We start from the raw sequence: 13,193 nt of genomic DNA on the forward strand, positions 1-13,193 counted from the left end.
TTCTTCATGTCTCACCATAGATGATATCCTTGCCAACACGCCCCAGGGAAAAAAATGCCTTTCGATTACAAATGTGAGCAAATGGACAAGCCAAGGAACCTTCTCGCATATGTCTACCTATGTGAGAGTTAGCTTGAACACTGTGCCAACGGGCTATCCAATCCAACTGCAACATCTTGGAATGAATCTCACTTTCCTCTTTTGATTTTAAGGACTGGGTCAACAATGTCAACGCCTCGCGTGAACACAATCAAACTTGTGAAACCCGACGAGCTATCATTACATGTGAAATAACTATTCGATCTACATGGCAACACATCCAGATCAAATCTTCGGGAATTTCAAATGCCATCAATCAACTCGTTTCGTTGTTTGATTATATCGCATTAAAAATAATCATGCACAAAATTGAGCGACCATGGATACTTCGCTGCTAAGGGAATTAAAGAGAAAAAAAATTTCGAAAGCTTCTCACAACGACCCGAGCAGCTGCGCTACAAGCGAAATGATCTAATTCAGAATCAGCAACACATTCAACAGGCCAGAAAGGAGATATGGGACTTACATTATCGCCATCCTCGACCAAAGTCTGGGTCTTGTTCACGAACTTGGGCGTGGGTAGAAGAGCAGAGACCTGGCACTGGAAATCAGACCACCTACCTCCTTGACTGAATTCGCAGTGAGAGGATTGTTGGCGCTGCCTAGTAGACCATTGATTTCCTTGACGGCATCTTCTGTCAAGAGGTTGTTGGCGTTGGAGATCAGAGGGCCGATAGGCGTGAGGATTTCTGGGGTCCGGTACTTCGAAACGCCGCCAATCAGGCCTTGGGTTTCGGTCACAAATCTAGGCGTCAAGAGGCTGCTGGCACTGCTGACGAAACCACTGATCTCCTTGACAGAATCGGTGGATAAGAGGCTGTTGGCATTGTTGGGAAGGCCACCGATATCTTTGATTGTTGTAAGCGTCAGGAGAGTACTGGCATTAACCAATGTCCGAGGCCTCTATTCTCCTGAATAGTTGAAAAGGCCAGGAGCTTGTTAACGTAGCGAAGGACAATGTTGATCTCCTTGAATAGCTCGGAATTTGGGAAGGAACCCTGGACTGCATCTATGGTTAAAATGCTCCATCAAGTAAAGATGCGTGCACGTTAGCTTGATTGTGTGCGCTATGTAGCAGGGCATGAGGCTGGTGGGAGAAGCAGGGAGTTCTCGGCAACATTTGAACTATCAAACCCCTGTTACAAATTTTTCGAAAAAAGTAGAATTCTCCCACAAAATTCCTCTCGTGCGGGGCCATGTTCATATTCGTTCCTGGCCAGACCTCATAGATAGTGGGAACGGTTGGGACGAACTGATTGGACAACACACATTCATTTCCTGGGGAAATTAGCCCTACTTTTGTCCCGTATGTACTTTCAACCCTTTTTGTTAGTCTACCCCAGACTCATTCCATTGAGTAACAAGATTCTCTTGGCATCATCTATCTGACCTCGCTCGCTATGCTTTTCTTATTACCTGAAAAGACTTTATCGTACAGTGCCCGATCACCCTATGCTCCCCTACGCTAAAAATGAAAGCCTTTAGAGGCCATTGGATGCGGGATACGCCGTTCCTGCACTAGTCCATTGCTGTATATTTTCTTCTTCGTCATAGGAATCTGTGTCAAATTGCCTGCTCTGTAATGGAGTAGACCTCGCAGTGATTTAGAAGAGATGTAGGGAGATGAATTTTTGCACTGTTTTCAAAGTTGCAAATTCAGTGATAGAATCTGGTGTCAGCTCGTTAAACTAGTAGACCATATTCTATTGATTATAAACCCCGGGTAGCAAATAAGCTGTTCTCATAAGGATCAGTGTGTTGGTAAACGCGGCTTGTCTCGGAACTTGATTCCTTGAGCTGATTTACTATCGAACTAGCGGCAATTCGTATTTACTGGTGAGAAACTAAGGAAAAGGCTCAGAATTCAGATTTGGGAATGTTACGTATTTAGTGGTGAATTGTCAAAGAGGTTGAGTTCTTTAGAGCCATAAGAGACAGCTATATATTCCAAAAGTACAGGAAGCTGAAGTTCCTTCCTCGCATCTTTACTTGTTGGTTAGCAGCGCAAGTCAAGTTGGAGCAACAAAATGAGAGATAACACGCAGAGATTTTAACATCCTCATGAAGCGAAGAACATCACGATTTTGATAAAACTACCAAGATGTATTGTGCTCTTTCCGTGGTAGCGATGTCATTGAAATACTGAACCACTTTCCGACCAGATAGATCCTTTTGTAGGCTGCATTGTTTCTAAGGCTGCTGACTCGTACAAAATCGATCGGATACGGCTGTACGCCTTGCTCAGAGGTTTGGGTGCCACGCGACAATCCAAGATGCCCAAGGAGAAGAGTAAATTTTTACCAGGGCTTCTGCAATATGAGCAAAGATTTTTGAGTCGCGAGATTCATGTTCAAGTTATCTGATATGTGCCTAGATAAGACTCGGATCCCGCGGCTATACCACTTATTTATGAACGAGCCCCTTCGATAGATCTAACCACAAGTCACGGTGAAGCAGTCGCTTAGTCTACCTAGAAAACAATGATTTGCTTTGGGTTTACCTAGGAGATTGTTTAACAGACGGTATATCGTGCAGCATTGTCTGGCTTCATTTGAAATTGAACATCATCAGCACACATATGAGTCATAACCGATGCAGTCTACTTATGGGAATGAATGTCAACATACTGTTCCACTCAAAGTTCAGCGATGTCACTATTCCAACGTGGTGGCAGCCTGACAAGCATGAAACTAAGCTTGAAACGGGGCCCCAAGGAGCTGGGTTTCAGTACCCGCCTTGCTGTGGATGTGGTTAAGATCTACCTCGAATTCCCGCTCCCAACTCTTGCCAACTCATATCTCTTCTCCAACTGGTAAAACAAGTGAAGTGACCAGAGGGAAGCAAGAAACTACCATGCGCAATGGCTAGTGCGTTGCATGTTTACATGTGGGGCGGAGATCTCTGCCACAACGTGGCGAGCAACGTGCACCGCCTCATATCTATTTTAGGAACAAGCAACTCGGTCGGATATTTTGCCAATTTGTTCTATACCCACATGATAGCTATGTTGTATACAACAATGACGAAACCTCATCCGACTCAAAGCGAGTACCCCCTCCTTCCAACACTCTGTGCACCCATACAAGACCATGTGACCGAACTCACATGCAGCAGGGGTTTCATGTTAGGGAAGAGGCAGAAGGCAAAGAGGGCCCTGCAGAATCCAAGAGTAAGATGAGATCATTTAGAGACTTGTATCATCAGGAAAATGATGAGAAACGGTATTTCATAACAAAAGTGCGAGTGGCGCCGTCCCAAAGTCTGGCAATGGAGGCTCAGCCCAATGGCGGATCGCAACAGGGATCTCAGCTTTCTGTGCATCGGCTGGACTCGGTTGGTCTCAGCGAATCCTAGCCTTGAATGTGACTCAAGACGAGCCCTGCCCCACGCTTGCTCGACCCTCTATCAGCTGAGGTCTACGACTCTGTATCTTCTTAGCGGCACTCGATAGGTCCAAAAAAAAAAAAAACCTTGACCGGGTTGTGATGGATTTGTACCGTTTAAATTATTTTAATACTGTAAACCTTGGAATACTGTTTTCTCTTCCCCATTGATTTTCGGTTGGATATTGAAACACAACGGTATCGAAACCCACTGAAAATGGGATCGAAATGAAGTCTTGGCCTGCAGGCTGCAGCCAAATTTAAATAGAGTCTTCACTCAAAAGCCAGGGGAAATCTACTGTTGAGGAACCTATATCTCTTGAGGTATGTAGATCTTGGCGCACACCGAAATAATATATGCACATTGCCCAGCTGAGAAATGTTTTCAAGTCCCCGCTAATTGCAGATAAGTAAATTTGAGCGCTTTAAGATAACATGGAGACTCGGAGGTTTTCTGTTCTTTTGTGTTTAAGCCGTTTAATGGATCATTGAGGCTTAGCTGTTGCAGTTTAGGGCATCATGCAGCTGTTCTGGCCAAATGGACGTGCAACCTGAAGACTGGCACTGTGCGAGTGAACCCTCAAATATGATGAAACATTTGCATCTTGCGTACGGAGTATTTTCAACCGTTTCAACTATTCCAGTATTCTCGCCACTGAGTCTCCAGGTTGCAGACCGGGGAGTCCGAGAAGCGTGGCCACTGTACGGAGTAGATGTACATTGACTCCATTGGCCTGCATGCCCAAAAATGTTTACTCCGTACAGAAAACCTGAATTAAAACATGAACCCAGAGTTTTCTGTAGATTCTTCTAGAGAAAAAATTTGAAATGCTCTAAAATTAACGCATTATTGTGGCCATTAAATCTCCACATGGTAGTTCCCCTCTTGTCGTTCTGTTCGACCTCTTTTCCTTCTATAACCACTCTTGACTTTCATGTCATCTCCTTTCTTTTATACTCTAATCTCTGTTCTTTTTGCGCATTCGCCCGCACTTTAATACTGGATTTTACGACAATTTCAACACCATTTCAAGATCCAAAAATCATTTCTGTGTGGGCGAATGTCGCCTGTGTGATACATGTTCCCGATTCTACACTCTTTTATATCAGCGATACAAACGCCGGACGTATCACCTTTCGCGCAGTGTCATAATGCCAACAGTCTTACTCCCATCGTCGGCCGCTGCTTTTGCGCCGCGATCATCCCCGAATGTCGTGTTGAGCACCAAGGTTGAGCCTTGGTTGACGGTCACCCTGAAGCGAGTTAACCGGGTCAAGCGTCCTCTGAACAATGTTATCCAGCATACCCGGTGTCTGACAGAGAAACTCTCATCGAAAAATGCCATCTGGACCCTGTGTTCCATGATGTGCACCAAAGCCCCCCAGTCAGAGTTGGAGAAGAATGAGAACCAGCTCTGGGAAGCCCTGCACAACCACCAAATTATTCACATAGAGGCCTACGTTGTACATGTCGACATGGTCTCCCGCAACGAGGTGGCCTTCAAGTTAACTCCGGAAACCATCGAATCCCTAGTCGATTTTCACAAGGACGTCTATTTGGTGGATGCCGCCGCCAATACACACAACTGGTCAGGAAAGCATGGTGAGCTGAAGAGATTACAGGAGGAGTTTGTTCAAGCCGCCAACAAGTTTGTCTACCGTGCCAATGCTCAGGCACTCGAGGGGTTAGAGGAAGACGGCGCCGGGGAGCTACTGAGCGGTCGCAGCGAAGAAGCAAAGGCAGCCATCGGCAAGCTCTTTGTCCCACTGGTTGCCCCGTCACCACCAGTGGTGGATGTCATGCGCCCAATCCCTATCCTGCCTAGTTCGACGGGCCCAGAAAACTGGTGGCAGAACCCGGTGCCCCAGCCAGCGCTCCTCGAGTCGTGGAAAGTACCGTCGCCCAGCCCCAGCCCGGCCACCACGGGTGATTCTAATCCGAATCTTTGGGGTAGTCTCAGTTTCAATGATGCTCAACTTGCATCACCGACCTCATCTTACAGCCAACCCTTCACACCCTCGCCGTTTCAGACCTACAACTCCCTGCCGACCTGCATGCCGACGACATCGGCCGCTATCAGTTCTCTCCCGTTGCCAGCCATGTTCCCAAGCATGCTTGTACAACCCTGTGGTACGGCTGTCAATATTGGTATGGGAGGCTTAAGCTGGGGCGACTTTGCCTCGCCGCCATATGGCACGATCGTTTAGCTTGGCCCTCCTGGGTAGACTCGGTGATGTTGACCGCTGCAAGTCCAGACTTTTCCGATTCGTGTAACTTGGGGTTAAGAAACGTGGATCGTTGATTAAAACTAGACGCGCACACCATCTTTCGGTTTATACGACTCCCCCTCTTTTGTTTCGTCTCTCTCTTGAGAACCCGCTTCCAAGCAACGACAATTCGCATTCTTGACGGCGTTCTGTTCGATTTGACATGTGCATATATGATACTCCCTCCTGCCTTTTGCATGATAACCAGAATTATCTTGTTCTGAGTTTGTTTTCATATTTCCGATATTTGATTTCAGCGTCAGCGATGGTTTTTCTTTTTTTCCATTTTCCATTTTTCATCGCATCAGGAAGCGGCGGGTCGGCTCTCTGTTATGTTTCGTTTCCTTTGTCCTGCATATATGTCGTGAAGACTGGTCTGCCTCGCGATATGTGGAGGATATGAATATGGATGTAGAATGTCCAGCGTTGTATTTTCGATTCTTCTGTCGCAGCTCGATGGAAAGTGGGGGAAGCAAGATTGACTAACTCGACTGGATTGGGTTCAGTGTATGCTTTTGCTTTCTTGCCTTTCCTGTACGGTCTGTCCTTCTGGTACTGGGTTCCGGACCGGCTGGTTCTCTTAATCGGAGAATCGGAGGATAGGTTTATGCGATTTCGTCACATTCCTTGTATCTATGATACTTGGTTGGAGAAAACATTTTTGCTCATCTTTGGTTCAAGGAGGTGAATATCAGCAACCCGAGTGTAGGCGAAGATTGCCTTCAACCCTCGTCGGACTCGAGCACATCCGCCTGTGGCAGATACCGAGCGCAAAGGGTGATGCACTGGATTTTCCCCTTCGGTCTGTGACCTGTGGATCTTCACATCCCGCCCTAAGCAACGAATGGGCTGAGTGACAGTCATCTCCGTCCTCTGCGCTACAAACTCACCTCCATTGACCTTAGTAGGCAATGATAGATTCATCTCTTATCGTCCAGGCCGGGTTTGAGAAATTTCTGGGTAAGCTTGGTCTGTCGGTGGGGCTCTTTCACTGGATGGAAGAGCCTTTCATTCTTTGTCCCTACGACAAGAATCAGATGCTCGATCTGATAGTTACTCTCCTTTATGATCTATCTGATCATGGGGCTGGTCCCTTGCTCTGGCTGCTTCTTTTCTCTTAGTTTTAAATTATCCTTCAGCAGCTTTATTCAAATGTACACGTCTCTTTTAGCTCAAGCAGTCTAAAAAGCGCATACACAATTTCTCCCTCCTAGCTTGTACCCTATCACTGGAGATTCGTCATGCCGAGGGTACAGTATAAAGTACGGTAGTGATAAGTGACAAGATGAAAATTCATTGACAGATCTTAAATAATATAAATTTATCTCTCAAGGTCCAGTGCAAAACCCCTTGCAACATTGTCGGGTATCTTACCCCATTGCATGACGTCAACTGCCAAGATCCTACAGTTAACATCACATCGTTGAACAAGACTCGCTTTCGTCTACAATCACTCCCTTAAACCTATCCTTTACATCTTAGTTGGCTTCTTTTTATGTGCTGTCTCTTTCCATTTTTTATTTTATTGCGTTTGTTTCTTTTCCGAGATTTACCACTTTGTGCTTCATCTGTTTATAACCTAGACTCTTTCCACGAAGAAACAGTTCAGCATGAGCAAGCCACCTGAGCAAACCACCTGAGCATTTTTGGATATTGCAGTTTTCATAGATTCCGGAGGTATTGATGGCCAGGTGTCCGTCACCGCTTATTCCAACTCCGTGTCCTGATTCCGGCACAACGACGAGCTAAGAACCCCCACTATTCGTAGCAACGTCATTGCACTACCAACGCAACTCAAGCTTTACAACATCACGGCAGACTAGCAATTAAAAAGACACAACACTTGTCCTGCACCTATGGCTACCTTACACGAGGCCCTTCAATGCCTCAAGCCGACATCATGGGACGAAGTTCCCCAGGATCCCAACGAGCTGCGCGACTACGTGCACGGGATTTTCAAAAACAGCCGCCTGGTAGCGGAGTCACTTCCAGACCCCCCAATCTCCGATATTGATGACTACCCCGGGCTAGATGATACGACAAATTCCTCCGCCAAACGAATCGTCCCATCATCCGTACGAGTGGGAGAAACCGACCCAGAGATTACAGACCTGCAAAAAGAATGGGGGAAGCCACTCAAGATGGGCGGGCCAAGAGATAATCCATTAGGCGTGACTGTCTGGAAACTTTCCGCGAATGACGGCGGGGGCTCATGGTTCGGGCGACGGAGTGTGCACGAGGGCCTCTCATTCTCGCGTTGGCGGACGAAGCTCTCAACTGAGTACGATGAAACGCTCAGAGTAAATCGCAAGAAGATCGAGAAGGGACAGACGCCTGACGAGTGTATCCGCGGGATCGGCGCCGAAGAAAAAATCGAGAACATCGAGGTCAAGAACCGTGATGGTTCGATTTTGGGAGATTTAATGGTTTACCATGTCTCAGCGCAGTTTCCCAAGCCTACTGCTCCGCGTGACTTCGTGGCGTTGATTGTCAATTCCGATTATGGATTGCAAGCTGGCGGAAGTAAGCAGCCTGGTCGCAGCTGGATGATGATCTCTAAGCCGTGTGATCATCCCAAAATCCAGCATAAGCAGGGGTATACACGCGGACAGTATGAGTCTATCGAGCTCATCCGAGAGATTCCTAAGGGGGACGACAGTAGAGGCAACTCTTCTAGCCAGGGGAGTAAGAAGAATAGTGATTTTCCATCGTCTACTCTGCAGCAGCCTGAGGGGTTACCTGAGCAGAATGGAGCTGGGGATAACGAACAAATGAATCCTGTTGAATGGATCATGGTCACTCGGAGTGACCCAGGCGGTAACATCCCACGGTGGATGGTGGACAAGGGAACACCGCGAAGCGTGGGAACGGATGCTGCTAAATTCATCAACTGGGCTCTTCAAGATGACAAGCCTCCCAAACAAGAAGAAGGTGCAGGTGCGGAAGCTGAAATTACTTTAGCAGGCGCCAAAGCTGAATCCGGAGAGTCTGCGAATGAATACGACTCCGACCATGCAGACGACTCGGATTCGGATTACGATTCACTCGACAGCGACGGCGAGCATTCGCATCATGGTCTGATTGCCAGTGTCGCAGGCTTGCTCATAACTGGACTGGAACGGTTCACACCACAAGTTCTAGGCTATGGTGCCCACACTCAAGTGTCGGGTGATCTCCCAGCCGGGGATGAGGTTTCCTACATTGATGCAGATGGCATGGCACACCTAAAACCAAAAATTGTTCAACGGGATGAGCAAGCGTTGGACCCCGAATCTTCAAGATCCCGCGAGAATGACCATGGTTCGCTCTCCTCGGCCAATTCCGAACCAACTGCCATTGACGAGGCACACAACAACATTTCACCTGAGGAACTGATCAAAATGACAAAGGGTGGCAAGCTCACGTCCCATGAGAAAGAGCTCGCGAAGCTAGCCATCCGCAAACGCGAGGTCGAAGGCAAGCTAGACGAAATCCGGGCCGAACTCGAAAAGTTTCAGATCTCATCGCAACCGTCTAGTGTCTCAGGGACACCAGTAAAAGGCATCAGCGAGGTAGACAGCGACACCAACGGGATGCGCAAACGCGCAGCGACGAACAGGTCTTCCAGGCCCGCCAGCACTCGCACACAGCAGAGCCAGAGCCAACCTCAGGGCGAGGTCAGCAATGAAGACCAGTCATCTTCTGCGCAGACGGCAACCCCTGACCCCGCATCGTTTCTCCCTAAAGCAGCCTCTCACTTCCTTCATGGGGAAGCTAAGCTGCTTAAGCAGCTGCGCAAGATCGAGGCTAGCCAGCTAAAGATTGCATCGAAGATTCAAGCGAAGCAGAGAAAGGATGAGGAGCGCTCGAAGAAGTCTAAGTCCAAGAACAAGTCTGAGGTTGATAGCTTGAAACAGGAGGTACAAGATCTCAAAAAGGAGGTCAAACAGCTTCGCTCTGAACGTAAGAAATGGGTCGATCTTGTTTCTTCTTTGCAGACGGAGAATACAAGGTTAGCGGCGAAGTCGGAGGATACTTGATTGATTGGTAAACGACAATTTTAAAGCTTGTACATACTGCACGGTTTGTTTCCTAGCCTCCTCTACTTGTTCATCTTTGGTTTTGATCGAGATCTGGCCTTTACCATGGGTTTATAACTACACTACACTATATCACTGTATACATTTACGGAAGATGTTTTCGATATTTGACATCTTCATGTTTCAAATATTATGACTGGATTGTGATATTGCAGACCATGACCAATCAGAGATACAGCTCTGGAACTACTCTTTTCATGCGTTGAATGCAATTTAAAAACTGAAAACTCATTAAGCACCGCCATGCCATCCATCACAATGCTGGTTCCAAGGTTGGGTCTTTGGAAATTTGCTGTTGACGGCATATTTTTCTTTGGTAGGCATGGCTGATTGCGAAATTTTCCCTTCTATGAAAAGAATTGAAGGTTTCTTGGAAAGTCCCCTCAGCCAAAAAAAAACACGGGCAATCGTTAGGGGATACCAATCCCCAGAAAGACGGATCTATCGGCCTTGTATCATGGAGCGTTGGGCATGTTGAGTTGAAATTGCTGTTCTGTGCCGAAGGAGTCGAAGTGAAATCTCCAATAAGATGGGTCTTTGGTGGGTTCAAACCCGTACACAGAGGGTATCATCTCTTGTCAGCAAGTTTGCTAAGGACTAGAGATGGTCGGAGGATCGGAAAAATTGGAGGGTCCGCCTTCCTGTATGGAAAGTAAAGGATGTGACAAGGGGTATCAAGAAAAACAAGAATAAACCACACTGAGTAGCGTTACTCCTGGGTCTGAATAGTTGGATCACACTTGTTAGCCAATCCATCTTTGTATCATGTTGAGCAACTCTGCAAGACACCACACACCTCTGGCGGATTACCAGCGCCTCTGACCATTTTCTCCAGCATCATTGCGCGCACTTTCTCTTTTGGTTCGCCCATGCCAACAGCCATGTAGGACAGCAGGGGAGGGTGACCGACGTAGGAGGAGTAGCTGTCACGGAGGATGTTGGACGTCCATTCATATTTGGTGGTATCGGCATGTCCGGTACCGATGTAACGGGCCTGGAGGGCCTCAAGGTTCTGGATGGTGCGGAGCTTGTCGGCCATGTTGGATAGTAGAGACCTTGACGTTGGATGGATAGGGAAAGCGGGAAGTTTGAAGGAGAGCATTGACGCCTCAGGCACAAATTGTATACACTCACGTGATCGTGGCGGGCATCTTGAGATTATTCGACTCTGTTTTTTCCTTTAATTGATCATTTGGTTGTTAAGGAAGTTGTCGTTTGGACTGTAATCACATCCAATGTCTGTTGATACAACTGATTTCTCATTATCGTCCCGGATAGCAGCGCTGGTTCATGCACATTTCGAGGCTCTACCAACGCGCAGCAAACCAACCATATTTCCGGATGGATCAAGAGAATGGATTCCAATGACCGGTATTGTAGCAGTTAAAGGTATTTGTTTTTTTTTTGGGTCAGAAGCGAGTACATTTCCCTCTTCCATGTATGTACAGTGGAGCGGATCGATCTTGTCTCTCTTTCGTCTCACACATCTCTCTTTTTCGATTCTAACATTTTTTTCTCTTCGCTAATAGGAGAAAACACACCTTCAGAAAGTCTGACCTGCATATCTGTCACGTAAGTTATAACTTCCCACTTGCAAATCCGACCTAGTCATTTGCAAGGTACCTATATTCACAAAAGCTGATGTACAAGTAGGAGTGGTGCAAAATGCTTGTCTGCATCTCATATCCCACGCTGCAGTGGCCTTGTACTACATGACTGCCATGCTGAGATATTGGCCATCCGGGCATTCAATTATTGGCTTTTAACAGAATGCAACAGTGTCCTATCCCGGGAAAAGCAAATACCGAAAGCACATGATATACCTACCCCCGACAATCGAAAAGCCTCGGATTCTCCATTCATACAAAGGAGACAGATTGAAGAGGATGAAGAGAGTGTTGGTACACTGCCTACAGAATGGCCTCCTTTTGAGATTCGGCCTGATATCAAGATTTACATGTATTGCACATGTGCTCCTTGCGGCGATGCAAGCATGGAGCTCTGCATGGCAGCCCAAGAAGATGCGACACCGTGGAAAGTCTTACATCAGGATGGTACTTTACCAAGAATCCAAGACGCAGAGGTCCCAGATACAGAGACTCTTCTAGATGGCCGGGCCCACTTCTCTCTTCTTGGAGTCGTGCGTCGAAAGCCAGCGCGCATGGACGCCGAGTCCACACGCAGCAAGTCCTGCTCAGATAAGCTTGCGCTACGGCAAGTCTCCTCCTTGCTCTCCTGTGAGACCAGTCGCCTCATTGCTCCCACCGAAAACGCCTATCTGGCAGGTCTGATTCTCCCCGAGGACGAAATCAGTCACGTTGGCTGTAACCGCTCTTTTGGGGTGAATGGCCGAATGCGAGCTTTGGTTGGGCGATATTGGCCTAGAGAGACAAAATTGAAAGAAAACACACCAGGGTATCAATTCCGGCCGTTCCAAGTTCTTTCGGTGCCGAAAGAAGAGATAGCAGCGCTTTGGCCTTTTGCGAAGCCGAAATTTGAGCCTTGTCCTGCAATTACTTTGGGGCAGGAAGGAGACCCTTCGACGTCTGGTGCAAAACACAAGAAGGTTAGGCCAGGGAATGTGAGCGCTGTTTGGATATTGGCTCCCTCATATAATTATCCATCAGCAATGGCCATGGACACCGGTAGCAAGTCAGTGCCAACTCTTTGCCGTTCCAAAACCGGCTTGTGTGAGACCATCATCAACGGAGTAAAGCAAGGAAACCGGGCATCCTCACCCGGTGCCCGTGGGGCTTCGTCTTTATCCCGAGCTAAGCTTTGGGCTCTTTTTCGCGAAATTGCGCCTGTCTCAGTTCCACGCAACTATCAAAACGATGTTCTCTCATCCGGACCGCTGTCGGGTGCTTCAGAGACTGAAGTTCCGCATGTCGACACAGTTCAGCCCCAGAGACCAGATATAACCACCTACCAAGATTTCAAAAATCCTACTTGCTTGAAGGACCCGTTGCAAATCCGTATGCAGGCCATCGGCGATGCAAAAATGGTTCTCAAGGGATGGATAGCCAATGCAGGAGATGAATCGTGGGGCTTAAATGTTTTAGTTGACCCCAAAAAGCGAAAGCGTTGATTGTGTTCAGGGGATGGAAGATTCCTCGATGAAGATTCCTTCGGGCCAAGTTTAGTCCACCCATCGTGTCCCCCCTTTCTATAAACCTGTAGACTATAACTATTTTGTGTCTAGAAAAAAAAATTCATGTGTTAGTTTCAACAATGTCCTGGGGCCATCAGAAAAAGAAGGAAACTGACATTGGCTCTTCAATAGGCTCCAAACTGCCCAGATACTCAAGGCAGCCAAGTTAGTATACAGAGAGACTGTATACGATGTGGATCTAACTAAGATCGA

The 13,193-nt window shown here is 47.3% G+C and overlaps 6 protein-coding genes across 6 annotated transcripts; 4 read left to right on the plus strand and 2 right to left on the minus strand.

Moving 5' to 3' along the window:
* Positions 1 to 471: 471 nt before the first annotated feature.
* On the minus strand, positions 472 to 1,182 carry Pdw03_4063 (N-terminal C2 in EEIG1 and EHBP1 proteins family protein; the record flags this gene model as incomplete). Its single annotated transcript, XM_066100654.1, has 4 exons — positions 472 to 510; positions 566 to 595; positions 661 to 976; positions 1,148 to 1,182. 4 exons carry the CDS (start codon positions 1,180 to 1,182, stop codon positions 472 to 474), a joined length of 420 nt encoding a protein of 139 aa, XP_065956054.1.
* A 1,565-nt stretch (positions 1,183 to 2,747) lies between these two features.
* On the plus strand, positions 2,748 to 3,896 carry Pdw03_4064 (uncharacterized protein; the record flags this gene model as incomplete). The annotated part of the gene is made up of 4 exons (XM_066100655.1): positions 2,748 to 2,911; positions 3,048 to 3,432; positions 3,771 to 3,806; positions 3,894 to 3,896. 4 exons carry the CDS (start codon positions 2,748 to 2,750, stop codon positions 3,894 to 3,896), a joined length of 588 nt encoding a protein of 195 aa, XP_065956055.1.
* A 738-nt stretch (positions 3,897 to 4,634) lies between these two features.
* Pdw03_4065 (aliphatic nitrilase) lies at positions 4,635 to 5,690 on the plus strand (the record flags this gene model as incomplete). The annotated part of the gene is made up of 4 exons (XM_066100656.1): positions 4,635 to 5,085; positions 5,157 to 5,167; positions 5,272 to 5,375; positions 5,438 to 5,690. The coding sequence occupies 4 exons, from the start codon at positions 4,635 to 4,637 to the stop codon at positions 5,688 to 5,690; spliced, it is 819 nt and encodes a 272-aa protein (XP_065956056.1).
* Positions 5,691 to 7,606: 1,916 nt separating this feature from the next.
* Positions 7,607 to 9,769, plus strand: Pdw03_4066 (START-like domain; the record flags this gene model as incomplete). Its single annotated transcript, XM_014676046.1, has 1 exon — positions 7,607 to 9,769. One exon carries the CDS (start codon positions 7,607 to 7,609, stop codon positions 9,767 to 9,769), a length of 2,163 nt encoding a protein of 720 aa, XP_014531532.1.
* A 769-nt stretch (positions 9,770 to 10,538) lies between these two features.
* Positions 10,539 to 10,868, minus strand: Pdw03_4067 (Splicing factor 3B subunit 5/RDS3 complex subunit 10; the record flags this gene model as incomplete). Its single annotated transcript, XM_014676045.1, has 2 exons — positions 10,539 to 10,550; positions 10,626 to 10,868. The coding sequence occupies 2 exons, from the start codon at positions 10,866 to 10,868 to the stop codon at positions 10,539 to 10,541; spliced, it is 255 nt and encodes an 84-aa protein (XP_014531531.1).
* Positions 10,869 to 11,822: 954 nt separating this feature from the next.
* On the plus strand, positions 11,823 to 12,917 carry Pdw03_4068 (Adenosine deaminase/editase; the record flags this gene model as incomplete). The annotated part of the gene is made up of 1 exon (XM_014676044.2): positions 11,823 to 12,917. One exon carries the CDS (start codon positions 11,823 to 11,825, stop codon positions 12,915 to 12,917), a length of 1,095 nt encoding a protein of 364 aa, XP_014531530.2.
* Between the last annotated feature and the right edge of the window lie 276 nt (positions 12,918 to 13,193).

Source organism: Penicillium digitatum, chromosome 1 (genome assembly GCF_016767815.1).
Source record: "Penicillium digitatum chromosome 1, complete sequence".
Lineage (NCBI taxonomy): Eukaryota > Fungi > Ascomycota > Eurotiomycetes > Eurotiales > Aspergillaceae > Penicillium > Penicillium digitatum.